This window comes from Terrapene carolina, unplaced genomic scaffold (genome assembly GCF_002925995.2).
Source record: "Terrapene carolina triunguis isolate 2854851 unplaced genomic scaffold, T_m_triunguis-2.0 Scaffold192, whole genome shotgun sequence".
Lineage (NCBI taxonomy): Eukaryota > Metazoa > Chordata > Testudines > Emydidae > Terrapene > Terrapene triunguis.
Genome location: NW_020664543.1, coordinates 15320040 through 15337545, shown reverse-complemented (window position 1 = coordinate 15337545; position 17506 = coordinate 15320040). Strand labels below are relative to the sequence as shown.

General features: G+C 44.8%; 1 protein-coding gene across 3 annotated transcripts in view; it reads right to left on the bottom strand.

Annotated features, from left to right (window-relative positions):
• UNK (unk zinc finger) overlaps nt 1-17506 on the bottom strand; it is a 58190-nt gene continuing 40684 nt past the window's right edge. Inside the window, exons 11-17 of one of the 3 annotated variants that reach the window (XM_024214109.2) lie at nt 15912-15980; nt 15132-15306; nt 13746-13847; nt 12063-12251; nt 7497-7678; nt 6472-6729; nt 1-6084 (exon numbers count right to left, since the gene is read on the bottom strand). In XM_024214109.2, coding sequence (XP_024069877.2) covers nt 5929-6084; nt 6472-6729; nt 7497-7678; nt 12063-12251; nt 13746-13847; nt 15132-15306; nt 15912-15980 — 1131 coding nt within the window. In that variant the 3' untranslated portion in view covers nt 1-5928. The remainder of the gene's footprint in view (nt 6085-6471; nt 6730-7496; nt 7679-12062; nt 12252-13745; nt 13848-15131; nt 15307-15911; nt 15981-17506) is intronic. The other 2 variants (XM_024214110.2, XM_024214111.2) reach the window with 2 other exon arrangements.

Below are 17506 nucleotides of genomic sequence, written 5' to 3'. Positions count from 1 at the left end.
TGCTTGGTTTTTTTTTATTAGCAAAAAAATAAAAATTTATTGTCCTCTAGAAAATCCATCCTGCCCTTGGAAACTGTGACACAGATTGCATTTCTTCCAGCCCCACATGCAAATTCACTCTGCCGAGAAAAAGAGTCTAAACCAGGTTTCCGACAGCCAAAACACGTATTTACAGAATACGAGAAAGAACGACAGCTGAAATCACAGTCTATACATGGAATCAACAACACATTGTACACACCACGGATTACCATTCTGCCACCGTCTACACAGACTGAGGGACGCTCCTTCCCAATGCTCCTTCTCCGGGAAGTCCAAGAGAGAGATTGGTCAAGAACTGCCACCAGATCTACTGTAGTGTGTATTGTTTAACGCATTTATTTTGTTTTAACATCGGAAGCTACAGAGTGGGGAAGCCCCATAGATATCTTTGATCCACAGTCACTAATTTGCAGGAATACTTCACTTTTGCAATACTTTTCTTGACACCAGTAACATCTATTTTCGGTTTGCAATGCTCCAGGGATTATTATAATCCTGGAGGAAAACACTGGTAAGAATATTCTGCCTTCTGGGAGGAGGAAGAGGGAACAAGAGGATGAACTGTGGCTAGTGGAACACCAATGAATTACTGCGTCCATTCAGCGTTAAACTCTTCCTCACACGGTGAGGAATTCTCTTCATTGTCTGAACTGTGCAAGCCCTTGCTAGTGGCTCAGATTAAGCTTTGGAGATGTATGGAAAGTATAAACCCCTTCTGTATGAGAACAGCTGCAGCGATCCCTTTGGGGGAAGATAACATGTGTTCCTTAGTTGGGCCATTTCCCTGTATCACCTGACTACTATGCCACATACCCCTCTGCCACAGTTTGGGTTTGGCTGGGTGTCCATATGGTCAGGAGATGATCTAAGCATGGTATGTAAATGCACTGTAGCCTCCCAAACATGGAGAAATGCTCAGGCTCATAGCTATTCTCTAAGGAGATTTTCTAGCATTTATATATATATATGTAAGTATGTATGTAGAATATTGTTGCTCTAATTCATCTGTTTCAAGTGGACAGACTTGTATATTTTTCATAATAAAGTACAAGTTTATTGACCTTTAAGAATACTGTGGTTTCACAACACAATTAATACTCCCTTCCCTCAAATCATGGCTAGGAAACTGCCAAGCAGGCAGAATTAGTCATTGAGGTCAGCGTTTCTAATGAACCCTTCCAACGCTACTTATCCAATAAGGACTGTGTGTGGAGGGGTGGAAGCTATGGGGGGTGTTCCCAGACATGCCCTATCTATTTAGCATCAGCCAACTGTGCTGCTAATTCAGAAGGGCTGGAAATTGTCCACTTTGACTAAGACTTTTTTTTTTTTCTTTTAATGTGACTCAGTCCATAGAAGGGTCCCCTTGGTCTGATTTAATTATTCCATTCATTACACTATGGACTTTTCTGCTCCAAAATACACAGCATGTGACAATACATTAGCGGGGCTGGATGCATTAGCACCAATATTTCAGCAGGCCCCCTTTTTATAACACACAAAAGCTGACCACAGAATTCTGTTGCTTTAAGAGCAGCACAGTGGCTCCACGCAGGTATCACCTGGCTCAGATGATGTAAAGTCAACAGCTGCTAGAGAGAGTCAGAGCCTTTACCCTTTGTTTTGCCCCCACCCCCCAACTCACTCTTATTTTATTTCTAATTTCTAGCAAGAAAAGGGCCCCAACATTATTTATCAAATACACAAAGATCAATTTCTCTGTTCCATCTGGAGCAAAAGAAATCATTCACATTTCAGATATTTCATGTTTTGAAAGAGCAGCAATTAAAAATTCATAGAAACCTAGATTTTAAAAGCCTTTGTTGAAGGACCAGAGGAAGGAGAGAAAAAGTCACTGTGTGTACAAAGAGAGAGTCAAAATACACTGTATTGGGGAGGAGAGTCACACTTCACACCTGGTGCTAATCCAGTCAACCTGTTCTGCTAGGACTGGTGTGGGGCAGGGGAGAACCAGGATTTGAGGGCAGGGAGGGGGAGGATTTAGATTCTTTCCAATTTGGATTCTTTGGTCCTTCAGGATACAGAGAAACTGTGTTTTGCTCAGAAGGCAAACTATGTAGTTCTCTAGGTTGGAATTTCTCTTGTACCCCACTTGGCTAAGCAATCTGCCAATGGGGAAAAGTCTGAGCCCCCTAGCATGACCAACTAGTTCTGCATTACTGAGGAATTACCAAATCCTAATGGGACAGACATGAGTATGCTGATCATGGGTCAATGTTACTTTGGGAGGAGAGGGGAACACATCCATAGAACCTCCCCTGTGGGAATCAGTTGCAATTATGCAGCCAGTTCTCTGGACAAACTGATTTGTCCAAAGAGCACAGGGTCACAATGGACAATCCTACAGGAAGGAAGGAAGGAGAGTAATAAACCACAATGTTAACAAAAACAAACATTACAAACTAATTTCCATCCAGTAGCCACATGGGCTGATCAGCTTCAGAGCTTATAAATATTACAGACCTGATTCAAGAGTTTATTTCCTATTATTTTTCCATTAGTTACCAAAACAGTTTAGTAAATTTCATTTTCATTGGGTTTTTCCTTCCCCCTTTTTTTGTGGTTTTTCATTTGTTTTTAAAAAAGAATGTTCATACATTTAAACAAATGATCTTTCCTTAAGATCAAACTGAGGCAGGTTTGCAGGCCTTTGAGACCAGTCCCACCTCATGGCACAGACATTCAAAGGCTATAACCAAACAACATAGCCACAATAGTCACCCAGCATTATCGCTCCATACAAAAAAAATTAAAAAATTGATGCTAGTTGCAATAAAATATACATGGAAAAAAGCATTTTTACCAAAAACAAGTTAATGGGGGGGGAGGGGAGGGGGAGGGAACAACTACACAGAGCTGCACTTAGAGATCATCTGGGAATGCATATTAATCCCTTCCCTGCAGAGGAAGGATGGAATCATGGAAGCAAATCTAATTATTTCCTTGCATTAAATACGAAATACTTTGAAAGTCTCTGGTAACAGTTTAATTGTTCCTATTAACAACCATGGGCTGCTGGGGTTTCCGGTGCACTTCCAGGGTGGGGAAGGTGGGCAAACTAGCCCCAAACACCCAGAACCAGGAGTCACTGATGGGATTAAAGATCCAATCCTGCAGTTTTTAATGCAGGTAAAACTCCCAGACATGGAGGTTACTGTCCTTTCAGACAGAACGGATACTTTTCAATGTGTGTTATAGTGTCTAGAGGCTGCCTGCAGTAGGTGCATTAAAAAATGCTTAAGAAAGAAAGAGAGACTCTGATGGGAGTTTTGCCGCTGCAGATGCTGCAGGATTGAGCCACAAATGGGTAATAATAAAACAGTGTCAAACTCAGGCCTCAGATATGCACACACTGTGAGCCATGCATTTGTACCTGAGAGCAGAGTTTGCCCCATTAGTGTCAGCCTGTTTGCAGTGTCTGTTCAGAGCTGAGAGACCCAGGGCCTGCCCGCCCCGTCCGGCGAAAGAGAATACAAACGAATTAATGACCTGGTTGGCCAGTTGGTTGGGAACCCAGCAGGTTATTGCCTCCCCCTGAAATCAGAAGTCAATTTACACTTAGGAAATGGTTGTAGAAAAGCTCAGCTACTAGACAGGGTCCTGGCCAGTGGCATTTTGTTTTTTCCTGGAGGGAAACAATGAACTTGAACATTTGTTGCTGGTGTAGGGCTAATCTGGAGGTTACCCCCCCTCTCCTTCCCCACCATACTAACCTAGGAGTAAACTGCAATGCCAGCCCAAGTGAACAAGTAGAAGGTAGCATGAGCTCCCCTGCTGATGGTGCTGGGAGGTAAAGAACTATGGTGCTCACAGCAGGACAGATCCCCTAGAAGGATCCAGTCAGACTTTGCAGAAAGCTACATGTCCAAGAGATGAACCTGCACAGCAGGAGGTGGGAGAATGAGAGAGAGCCCAAGGACACCGGAAGATTTTCCTTGCAACAAGGAAAAGGAATGTCTTGGAAAAGGAAGTGTGTTCATGGGACCCGAGTTCCTCCTTTCCCTTCTGTCCCCATTACCAGAAGGAGATTGAGTTTGGTGGCACCATATCTTTCCTGTTACACTCCCCAGGTCCAGCTGCTGTCTGCTAGACACCTGCAGGTTAGACTCTATTGCTAACTCCACCAAGTCACCAGGAATGTTTGTACACAATGGTTGGTGGTTTGAGGATTTTCAATGTCCAGTTGAAATTAAAGTTCTTTTCCTTTCTCAACTGACATGGTATCTCGTCCCAGTAACTGTATAATTACCCTGTGGAACTCTCTGCCACTGGACATTACTGAGCAAACTAGCTTTAGTAAAGTTTCGAATCAGTGTTATGTATGTGAATAAGAATAGTATCTGCAGTTACACTTGCTAAGTTTAAAAGTCACAAGTGTTATCAAATATCATGCTTCAGGGCATAAAGCGGTCAGCTGTGATCAGGAAGAAATAACTTACACCTGTCTCTGCAGCCTCTGGCATTGGCCACTGTTCAAGGCTGGAATAGATGGAGCAGTGATTTGCTCCATGATGGAAATTATTTTGTTGCCACCGGCATAATGCTGTGTCAACAGCATGAGTACTAGTGGCACCTGTAGCAAGAGTGCAGCTGGGGAACAGCAGACGGAGCATGTATCATTGTCCTGCGAACTGCCTGCCTGTTTGGGCTGAACACCCCAATAGTGACACAGAAATAAGTGGGTTGGTGTGGATACCTCTGTTTACCATGGCACAGCAATGGCTCTGCCCATGGAAGGAGAACCCCTCACAGAGATCTTCTGAGAATTCATTACTGAAAGTGCTAAATATTAACCAGATGCACTGGCAGAGAAAAATTACAAACTTCCTGGGTTCTGATCCCTGCCTCAGAACCCAGGAGCAGCTCAGGCTTCACCTTCACCCACCAGAAAATCATGGAGAGCACAGAGCTGTGGGAGCCCTGTTATCCTTGAGGCAGTGACACAGGAAATATCTGGCCAGTTCAAGTAGGGTCATCACCTCACAGCTCATCTCCCAACCTGACATTCTCACTCACCAACTGGAATCTCTTCCACATGCATCAGCAATTACAAAGCAAGTCCCCAGACTACCATCCGACCTGAAGCTGAAATACCTCTCGACAAGACGCCACCAGGGGGAGAGACGGAACCTGTGGTTCCACCTTCCTTCTATGGATTAGCCTTAGCTTGCCGTCTGGGCAGTATTTCTAAGGACTCTCAAACCCAGGACCCCAAAGCATACCTACAATGTACACTAGCCACTGGCCTGGCCTGGCCTGAGTTGCTTTAAATTCAGTATTTTTTCCCTTTTCTTGTTTTCTTACAAATATACAAATTGTGTAAAAAAAACTTCTAAAAAGTGAACTTTGTTGTTTAAATGGACAGGCAAAGTTCTTGTGTATTCAGAGATCAGCAAGCATCTGAGTGAGCAAAGCTCTAACCCAGCAGACACCCAACAGGGCTTCTGTCAGTGGGGATGGCTTTAACAAGCTGGGTCAGTAGAAGAGTAAAGGTTTGAAGACATGATCAAGCAATGGGAATTCATCTCCTTCCTCCGCCATGAGTCCAACCCTCACTCTGGAAAGCACCTGGAGGCCCCTCTCCCCAACTCCAAAACTCCCAAAATAGTCAAAAATTTGTTATATCCTAAATAGAAAAGAGGAAAAACACAGACTCTTCGCAAATGGCCCTTTGCGCTGTATTAAAAACAGCTCTCAAAGTTCCTAAACGGTTAGAATTAGTGGGGAGTGGGAGAGGGGCAGTTTAGATGGGGGATGTAAAATATTAAAAAGTGCTCTGCAACTAATTTTTGTTTTTTATATATATATATATATATAAAGTTAAAAAGTTCTATGTGATATGAGAAACCAAGTGTCCTTGAAGGGTCACGATTGGAGAGTGTGTGGCCTGTTGGGATGGCAGATGGGGCATTCGCCCTCCTCGGCACACATTTCACACAGCACGGCATGTTGGCACTGTAACACCACCCGGTTCTCCTCCTGACACTTAAGACATTTCACTGATTGCATCTGAAATACTGCCTGCAAGAGAGGACAAACCAAAACACAATCATCACCAACCTGCACACGGTGGAGTATATTCCCATCAGCTTTGTGAAGTGAAAGTGAGGCAGCACAGGCTGGTGTATTGAGCGCTGGGTTCCTGGGTACTTTTAGGTTCTATTCCCTGACCTACTTAGATTTAAAATTGTACTCTAGCTATAGCCCTGGTCTCTGTAGCTGTAGAGACCAGGGCTACAGCATTTGTTTAATCTGATTATAACTCAATTTGAGTATGTTCACTCAGGCTGAGCAAAAAAGTTGCTAACTTCTGTTTTGGCTGGATAGACAAGGCCTTAGATCTCTACAGACCAATTGGAAAGTAAGAGGTAAGCGAAATGCTCCCACCCCAAGGTCCCTCATGCTCACCTTGTCGACTCTCTCCAGGTTGGCGCGCAGCTGTTTCTGTAGGGTGTACAGTGTGGAGAGTGAGAGGGTCTCTAGATCAGAGAATGAGCGCAGGAGCTGGGGGTCCTGGCCAGCATGGATCCTCTCCAGCTCCTCCTGGAGTTTCTTCACTTGCAGCTCCAGGGCTTCCCTCTGCTCCCGGGCCAGCTCACATTCCATGTTGGCTGTGCTGGCACGATCGTTCGCTTCCTCTGCTTCCTTCTTCCAAGCATCACATGCCTGCAAGTCCGAGCAAAAAGAGTCAGTATAAACCCTCTGCCAGCATCCGAGACTAGCTGAGACTCCCTTTTACTTATCTACCTATTTAGATTCACACCAATTTACCAACATGAAATTTACACCCCCTTAAAGTCAGTGGGCCAGATTCCGAGGTGGTGTGTGCCCTGGCATAACTTGAATGCTGAGAGACCAAAGGAGAGGTGTAGCAAAAAAAAGTGGCTAACTGAAGGATGTAAGAAAGTGCAAGTTAAATCATTGCTACTCTCTGCAGTAACTAAGGCCTTGGCTACATGGGAAAGTTACACTGGTTTAATTAAGGTGTGATTTTACACCAATTTAATTAAACTGCTGTGAGCCTCTGTATGGAGATTCTTATTTCGGTTTAAAAGTGGCTGCTTTCAGTTTAGCTTAAACGGATTCCTAATTGACTATGCTAAAATGAAATAAACTTGCTTTAAACTGAAATACGAAGTGTCCACACAGACTTTTGTGCCACTTTAACTAAATCAGTTTAAGATGGCGCCTTTTGTTAAACTGGTGCAACTTTAGTGTGTAGACAAGGCCTTATACCATTCCAGCTCCTAAGCACATGAAGTACACCAGCTCTCATTCCCTTACTCATTGGTAAGTGGGTGTAAAGAGGTCTAAGGGATTCTGGCTCTAAGAGGGTCTGAATTACATCACCTTACATCATCTCTATGTTTGAAATGCCTCTTTGGCTATGCCTTGACATCCCGTTGCCACATCCCCTGCAAATTGCACTGTACCTGTTTGGCTTGTTTCCAGGACTCCTCCCACTGCTTAATTGTGCTGTTGGCTTCATCCAGTTCTTGTCGCAGTCTCGTCAGCTCAGCAGCACCTGGACCTGACAGAAACGCAGGTGAGGTACTGGGCGAAAAACTCCCAGAAGCAATGTGCTCCCATATGCTGCTGTTCATCCCATTTAAACCTGTTTCACGAGGAGACAGAGAGGGTTATGTCACAGGTGTCGGAGGTTTCCCCACTTGTTCCCTGCCCCTGTGAAATCCAGGGCTCACAGTGAATGTTTAGGAGGCAGAGGATTGTTTTAGGAACCAGTTCACTCCTTCAGGAGATAGTCATCCATTTGGGGACAGCAATGCTCACATACTGAAGGTCTCACGCTTTTAGGTAGCTGAGTGTGTAGTTTGGGAACTGACGTCTCCTGCCGCCAGACAGAAGCTCCCCTTGAATGTGGCTCTGTCTACACAGGCTCTAAAGGGGAGTTTTTCAATCAAGTTAGCTTACCCCAACTGAAATCCCCCCGTTTGCACCTGTAACAGACAGTTTAACTTCCTCAAGATCATGTCAGCTTGCCATGCAGTAGCCTAGTTAGCCTTACGCTAGCTCAGCAGTTCTCAAACTTCATTGCACCGCGACCCCCTTCTGACAATAAAAACTACTACATGACCCCCAGAGGAGGGAACTGAAGCCTGAGCCCGCCCGAGCCCCACTGCCCTGGGCCTGTAACCTGAGCCCCGCCACCCAAGGCTGAAGCTGAAGCCTGAGCTCCGCTGCCCAGGGCTGAAGCTATCAGGTTTGGGCTTGTGCCCTGGGCGGTGGGGCTTGGGCCCTGATGGTGGGGCTCGGACTTGGGCCCCAGGCTCCAGTAAGTCTAATGCCAACCCTGGTGACCCCATTAAAATGGGGTCATTGGGCATCTCAACTCACAGTTTGAGAACCGCTGCGCTACCTTAACTGCAAACACCCACTTTGTTTGCCTGTGTAGACAAAGTCAGGTGTGACTTCTCCTTCAGATTCCACAGTAAGCAAATTAGTGCCACGCATGCCATCTTCGAGCACTAAGACGGCAGTGATCTAGCTATAGCCACATTCCTGCCTAGCATATTCAAATCCATTTCCCCTCTCACAGTAGGACTCAGGGCCTTGGGTGACACAGTGGAAGGAAATATATGATAAACAAGGCCGCACATTGGTCATGGAATCCAGGATTTGTGTCTTGCCAATAAAAAAGTCTCTGTTTTTACTCAGAATGAACCTCTGCAGCCCTCATCCAGGGCAGAATCAACAAGAAGCTACGGGATGACTGGTGCACACACAGCAGAGAGCTCTGGGTACTCAGGCCTTGTCTCCTCACCAGCTTGCACCAGTTTAATGAAAGGGTTGTTTAAAAGTGATGTAGTTTAGAAGCGATTTAGTGGCAAATCCCTGTGTGGACACTCTTAAATCAATTTAAACCTGGCTTATATAGGTTTATCTTAATTCAATTTCTAACTGCATTAAGCAGAATTGATATAAGTCAGGTTTAAATCAATGTAAGAGTGTCCACACAGGGGTCTGCACCAGTTTAACTCAAACTAATTTAAAGACCAAATTTAAGATAAACCAGTGCATACAGACCAGATGCAGAGAGCATCTCAGTCAGAAGCAGCACTCAAGAACCAAGAAGCTGGTTACCTTTGCTGGGCATAGAATCATAGAATATCAGGGTTGGAAGGGACCTCAGGAGGTCATCTAGTCCAACCCCCTGCTCAAAGCAGGACCAATTCAAACCCAGTGGCAGAAACTGGTTAGTTTGGGGTCTCTACTGCTTCTTTCAGGGCTTGTCTACACTAGAATGTTGTACCACTTTAACTAAATTATAAAAGTAACACAACGCCCTAGTGCACATGCAATTATAATGGTGGAAAGGTGTCTTAAACTGGTATAGCTCATTCCTGTATGGGAAGGGGAATAAACTATACCGGTGTCAGGCACTTTTATAGCAGTATAACTGCATCCACACTAGAGGTGGTATAATTATTTTGGCAAAAAAAATAAATCCCACCACAACCGACATAGTTATGCCGGTTCAAAAACTGTCCCTGGCTTCCCACAGCTCCCATCTCCTGCCTCTAGGGAGGGACTGTCTGTCCATTTGCCCTCCTGCTGGTAAAGCAAAAGGATTGGCAGTGGGGGAAAGGGAGCCCTACAGAAGTTTAATGCTTTATTTTTATTACTGTTCTAGATTTCTTGAAAGGGAATTTGGCAATGATTAGGTTGCTGGTGTGCTGATACCACAGCCTATCATGCTGACCATGAAGTCTGATTGTTTCCTTGTACTCCCCTGCCTGTCTGGCTCCATCTGTGGTCTCTTGTCTTGGACTGTAAGCTCCCTGGGGCAGAGACCATCTTTTCTGTGTTTGTACAGCAGCTAGCACTCTGGGTCCATGACTAGGGATCTTAGGCCCTACAGTAATACAATACAAATAATAACATTCACACTAGGCATTCTATCTCGGCTGCATTCAATGAGCTGTATGGACAAGTCCTACATTCTAAACCGGTAAGTTACTATGTCAAAAAACCTTAGCAAAAGCTGAAAAGACTCAAATTATCCCCACTCCTCTACTGTGTTCTAAGATGTATTTTGCTTTTAAAAAAAATTCAGATCACTAAATGCATTTTGCAATTTTATTCCATTTATTTGATTCTGCACTCTGTGTGGTGCACTCTGTGTGGTTAGATGAATACAAGCTATTCAACACTTTTCTGCTGAAATAAAAAGTATAGCTTTATTAAAATAATGTTTTCTGTTACGTTTCCCTTTTCTTACTGAAATTGTGACTTTTCCCATGATAAAAACCAGCTGTAATTAAATACCATTGCCTTCTGATAGGTCTTTTCTCATTAATGTCATTGTATAAGCCAGTGGTCCCTAACGCGGTGCCTGCGGGCACCACGGCACCCGCCGGGGCATCTATGTGCACCCACGTACTGGCCGGCGGACAAGCATCCGCCGAAATGCCGCCAAAAAACGACATCATCAAGAGGCATCGCCACCGAAATGCCGCTGATTTTCGGCAGCATTTCAGCAATGATGCCTCTTGATGATGCTACTTTGGCGGCATTTCGGCAGCGACGCTGCTTGACGTTGCCGCTTCTCAGCGGCATTTCGGCAGATGCTTGTCCACCGGCCACGGTCCTCGGTGGCTCGTCGTCCGGCGCCCGCCACCCGGAAAAGGTTGGGGACCACTGGTATAAGCCATTCAAGCAAGACCAAAAAGGCTTGTTCTGAACAAGCAAAGAATGTGATTGCAAGATATGAGACACAGCGTTGTTAGATGCATGAAGCAACAGATTAGCAAAGCATTTAGCTGAGATTTAGCATTGAAAATTAAAAAATCTCCCAAGTTTGATAAGTGCTCTCACTATTGTCTAAAGGAAGCCCTGTTGTCTGTTGTTGTCAGACACATTGATAACAAAAGAGTCACTATAACATTCAGCCAATCAAATGATTTGATTTCTTGAAATATCTGTGGGTTCTTAACAGATCCTGCTCCCCCATTCTGCCTGTGTTGTGCCGCTCACAGCCCTCAGTGTAGGGGGCACACCTTTGGGAGTGGAGGTAGGGATGGAAGGGAATGTGGCTGGAGCACTGCTGCACTCGGCTGAGCCCAGGTTATAGAATGGCAAAGTGAAGCGAACTGCAGCTGGGCATATTAATGGGCAGCAGGTTTAAAACAAATATAAGGAAGTTCTTCTTCACACAGTGCACAATCAACTTGTGGAACTCCTTGCCAGAGGAGATTGTGAAGGCTAGGACTATAACAGGGTTTAAAAAAGAACTGGATAACTTCATGGAGGTTAAGTCCATTAATGGCTATTAGCCAGGATGGGTAAGGAAGGGTGTCCCTAGTCTCTGTTTGTCAGAGGGTGGTGATGGACGACAGGAGAGAGATCACTTGATCATTGCCTGTTAGGTTCACTCCCTCTGGGGCACCTGGCATTGGCCATTGTCGGTAGACAGGATACTGGGATACTTTGGTCTGACCCAGTACGGCCATTCTTATGTTCTTATATTCTACAGTATGCTTGAGGATGCTCTTAATTACTCCAAGGGCCAGTCCAGCCCCCATTTGTTCTCAAGAACTGAAGGCGGCCTAAAACCATCTTCCCTTCTCCACCTCAGCTCTGTTGCGCTGAGGATTTAAGCTATAATCACTCATCCTAAGCTCTGAGCAGAAAGAGATGCAGTCTATTTGTTTGAGCACAAGATGGGGAGCCAGGAACTCCCAAGTTCTCACCTCAGCAAGTCATCATTAGCGCTATGTGAACTTGGGCAAGTCACTTAACCTTTCTTCTTCAATTTCTCTATCTGTAGAATGGGGATATTTGCTCCCTTTAACACAGAAGTGCTGTGAAGATTCATTAATTACATGTTGGTAGCAGCTTGCAGTATTGTTGTTATTATGGGAAGGAGAGGTATAAATGGCAACACTGAAATAAGACATTCAAATTAAAGTTAACTTAAAAGAAAATACTTACATGGTATAGACACGTATGTACATGTAACACACACACTGTGCATTTACCTAATGATCCATGAGAAGCTGATGTCCCCAAGAATGTGTTTTCTGATTGGCTTAAGTGTCCCTGGGGCTGATGGAGGAAATGCGATGATAGGCTGACCGGTGGAGAAGGAGAGGCAGAGTGAAAAGAGGCGGAACTTCCAAGGGACCCAGGGATATTTACAGGAGCAGAACTTTGCAGCAAACTCCCACCTGGACAAAGAACACACAAAGAGGATGGGAATGTATGATCATGAAGTATGGACCAGAGCACAGCACAGGAGTTTACAACAGCAGATGTTAGCTTCCCTCTGCTTATCAAAAAGGGGAGCCCTGGGAATTCCCACCATTTCCCTTCTACATTACACAGCTCTCAACCTTCAGAAGGGGCACTGTGACCAGCATCCTTCTGGCCAATTAGGACCAGATGTGACTCCCTTCAGAGTACGCCAAGACTGCTGGTCAACTGGCCAAAGCAGAGAGAGGCACTCCCTCCAGACCCTGAATGCGCTCCCCCCGTAGAGTTCACAGTCCCTGCCAGCCTACGGAAGACCAATTGTTTTCGATATCAAGTGAGCAGCTTTGGAATGAAGATTCACTTGCAAAATTTGCTCTTCCTTTTTTTAATACCAATAAACTACCGGCAGTCACCAGCAAGAGGATCACATCACCACTCGGTCAATCTAAAATGAGCAACTGGCTTCAGCTGTACTTGAAAGCTTGCATCTAATGGTAACGGAGTCAAGCTCCACTACACCAGAGAGCAGTCTCCTCTTGCTGCACAGATAGCTCCAAAGAGTTTTCTCCCCACCCCCTTCCATTCTGTACTGATATATCCCAGCTTAAAAGGCAATGGTTAACACCCAGACCTAAAGGAAGTGACAGAAAGATCACAATTCCTCTATTCCATGCTTCTTGTCTCTCTAGGCCAACAAGGCTGAGCTGTGGCAGGAATGGGGCCCTCAGAGCACACAGAATCTGGATGTTGAATCAGTATGTTGATCCTTTGAGGGGGATCGGATCTAAAATCGTCCACAGAATGGAGTTTGGTTTCTCAGGTAAGGTTCTGAGCAGTAGCTGCATAGGCAAATAAAAGCCATTATGGAGCGAGCATTAGGTTATACAGAAGAACCTGTTTCACTGAGTATGGGAATGGAGGCAGCTAGTCACCAATGCTCTCTGCAAAGAGTCCTGAGATCTATAACTTTCAAGCCACTAGAGACAGGCAAAATGGATCTCGGTTCAAATGTCACATACAGAAGATGAGACATACATTGTATGCTTTGATATAAGGCCATACACTATCAAATGATCCTGTGACAGTAGAACAGTATTGCCAGGTCACTGGGTTCCCTGTGACTTTTCCTGGAATTTTCCTCAGGAGATGTGAGTTGCTATATTTTCAGCTGTTTTTATAGCTACCAGACACATTTTAGATGGTCGGTGTTTACAGACCAAGACAAACAAAACATGCTCATCTCAGAAACATTCCTAGGCCACTGGCAAGAACTCATCTCTGCTAGCCATGGAGAGTGATCTTTTGCTCTCAGGACTCTCACGGGTTGCCTGAGTTAGTTACAATTGTTGCTTCCAACCAATAAATCTTTTTTGAGGCTGGTTTTAGAGCTTTGTGGGCTGGTTCAGCCTAGCTGATCTGGCAACACTGCTTGGCAGACGATCACAGAAAGCTCTGTTGCTTTCATGTACCTATCATGATGCCACTCGTGTGGGGCACCGTGCTGCTGTCAAATGTCTTCTCCAGGGCAGCCACTCCGAATTCGTTCAGGTCCAGGTCATCCAAGGCAGATTCTGCCGGACACAGAGGTACCAATTACGTTACAAAGGACCAACAACTTCAAGAGATAGTGTGGCCCAAAGAGCCTACATACTGCAACAGCCATTGCTGTCTCCTGGACAGTGTACTCAGCCCTTTTCTCGATCCTGTGCAGTCGCTATTAAATGATTCGTTGTGAGTGTAATAGGCAGCTTTTCATATTGGTTTCCGTTGCCTGACCTGATTCCCCAAGATTTTATATCAGCTCGTTCCCAACAGTTACATGAAAATAGACAAACAAATCTGAAATAATAGCAATCCTCACAGATATCCCCCATAGTGATGTTCTGGTTCTGTCCGTACTATGCGACAACACCTACCCATGTTCTGTCTGGTTATGGCTAGTGCTGTATCACCAATGTACTGAGGAGAGGCCTAGAAATGGACTAGAAGCAGCAGGCAGATTGCAAATCAGGTCTGAGGTTCAAAGACAGTATAAGGTGAAGAAAGCTTACACAGTGCCTGCCCAATGCTATATCTAACCATCTCATTAAAATATACCTCATCACAGACCTACAGATATACATATCCTTATATACATACATATATAGACGTTCCCCCGGGCCTGTTTATTTGGATTAACTACTTTTATTGTTGTAATTAATTTACATCAGAAATGCTGGCTCATGAAAGAGGATATAAAGAACCTGACTGGCAGAACAGCAGTGACTCCCCTATGGGAGCCCCTTGCTCTACTCTTCTAGGGACTTTGTCCTACACTTGGACCTCTGGATGGGGAGAGATCAGCATATAGCTGACCAGCCCCTCCTGTTAAAATCCGCAAAGGGAAAATAAAGAAGTTGTAGCTGTGGAGACGGTCACTGATTTTCTGCTCTACACAGTGTATACCCCAAGTCTGACAAACCCACGCACTCTCTCAGGAACGGATGTTATTCATATAGAGTGAAAATCACCCCTGTGCAGAGGGCCAGCTTACGATCTATGCACCATCAAACCTCACTTAAGCACTATTTTGAAGGCCCAAGTTGCACTTAAGGAGTGCATAGCCCTGGTGCTGATCCTCTGTGCAGGGGTGAATGTCATCCATAATGACCTGCAGAAAAGATCTGCCGAGCCATAGTCATAGAAACCCTAGAATCGCAGGGAGGTGCCAACACTCCCAGGGAAGTGTGGGATAAGAAACTAGAGCACACGGTAACATCCCTCAGCCTCATGGCTGCAACATGTTATTCCAATTCTCATGCCTGAAGAGCCCCTCCTGAGAGCCCCGCTCCATGTAAATAAACAAGCAGTGTTACCTATAACAGACTCCACTGTGTCACTGGTAGGGTAGAAAGGAAGGGCATTGGCGTTCATGCCTGGGATGCTGCTGGTGCCAGCTGGGCTTGGTGGTGTTGCTGCCAGACTGGAGGTGATACTGGAAGAGATGCTGGAAGTCAAAGGGCTGCCCACTGGAAGAATCCCCAGTATGTCCTGAAACAAGAAGGGGGAGGTAAGAAATTAAACATATCCACAAAAGAATCACTTCAATAACATGCAGAGATATGGCATCAGCCAAGGCACATTGGTGAACGTGTTCTTTGCTGCTCCCATTCAGACAGATGGTTACTGCCACCAGTGTGGGGGCGGGGAAAGAGGGGGAGATTAACTGTTTGTGTTTCATTTCTACAGGTTTGTTTCTTTTCAGTCTTACAAAGATCCTTCAGGCCTCACTGAAACAAACTCACATGACCCACATGTAGTATACAATCAGGGGTCTGGGTCACTCACTCAGCAAACACATTTCCTGGAAACTGACAGGAAACCCTCTTTACAGGGACTCTTTCTCTGCCACAGTCCAGAACTGTGAATCTACCCTGAACTCACGCAGGCCTTGGCCTACACACACAAATCTCCAGAAACCCCTGGAGGGTCCTCCCTTCTCAAAAGATCATTTCTGACCTAGAGTGCCCCGACTTTGTCTGGCCTGTCACTGGCTTCCTGCCGATTCATTTGGCTCCACAGATCTGGCTAGCATTCTCATTTGAGGTGGGGTGAGCTCCAAGCAAGGTCTCAGAGCTCTGTTGGCATTACCGTACCTGTTTGGGCTGTAACAGAGGCTGCTCCTGGGTCCTGTATTCCAGTGAATGAGATTTTATTTTCGCCTGCTGCAGTAAATAAACAGAACAAAAGATAAGCAGGGGGATTAACAGCTAAATTGGAAATGGCTGACTGATGGCTTTTGGAGAGGCCATGAGGAACATGGACAGCCCCCACCCCTTCTATTAGGCTGTCCTGGATGCTTTAGAATCCAAAAAGCGGAGCTGGGTGTTTAACAAATGGAGAATCCCCCTGAATCGCTCGCCCTCTCGATACACGGACATTCTGCTCAGTTATTTATGGATCTATTGCAATTATGTTTGCATTTAACTGAATTACCCCTTCATTAACATTAATAACTTCTTAAGAATACAAGACCAAGTATGGATTACTTTCCATTGCCCATAGTCTCTGCCATTCTCCAATAAAATTGGTAGGAAGCACATTACATTTTTATTTACTTTCAGAATTATTTATTTTTAACAAGATGCTTTACTGTTTATTTTGCTACTTCTCCAGACAAGGTCCCAACCAGGATTACCTAGTTTAAAAAGGAGAGGGAAAAGAAGTGATATCAATTTCCCCATCTGCAAAATGGGGATAATGATACTGAGCTCCTTTGTGAAACGCTTTGAGATCTACTGATGAAAAGAGCTAGAGATTATTATTACTACTACAAAGGGATGTAAAAAAGATGGGGTAGAGATGAGCCAGATGCTCCTACTTTCATTTCCCATTAACAAAAACAATAAAGGCACATGTAATGAAATTAAAAAGCAACCAAAAAAACAGACTCAAAGAAATCATTTTTTTAACCTGTGGAACTCAATGCCATTATAGATGCCACTGAGCCAAGAGCTTAGTGGGATTCCAAAACAGAGTGGATATCTATATGGAAAAAAATATATCCACAGTTCCACTACCTCAGATAAAAAAAATTACAAGTGATTTCAAGCCTCTTGCTTCAGGACATTATTAGCCAACCACCAACTACAATAACTAGGATCAGGAAGAAACGTCCCTCATGAGCACGTCATTGCATAATGGTTTATTATGGAGGTATGGCTGCTGTTATCCTGCTGTATCTGTGATAGAAGGCAACATGGGATCAACTACACTCCCTGAGGCTGTGAAAAGGTGCCCAGGATCTCCTCTGCTTGTTTCATTTACTGGGCAGGATCCTTGTGATTCAGAGAAACACATTCCAGACATAAAAAGGGCTGTTCATCATTTTATTGAGAGTACAGAGAGTAAACAGATCTAAGAGAGTAGGGAGAAGGGGAGGCTCAGGCATGATGCACAACAGTATCACACAAAATGAAGCACTTGCCTGCCATGATCTGCCTCGGCTTTTTGGCTCACCCTTTTGGGGTGAGGGAAAGATGGGGTGTTAGACAACAAAAAGTTGTCATGAAAATGATGAATGATTGACTGCTGAGGATGGACACTGTAACCAGAATGAATAAAGAGGAGAAAGAGCAGCAGCAGAGCATAAAATTCCTCTCTTGTTTTACTTAATTGATTCATTTTCTCTCTTTAAACTTATGCCCACAGGGGGCCAAGGTCTGGTGACCAGGCAGGTGAGATATGGACA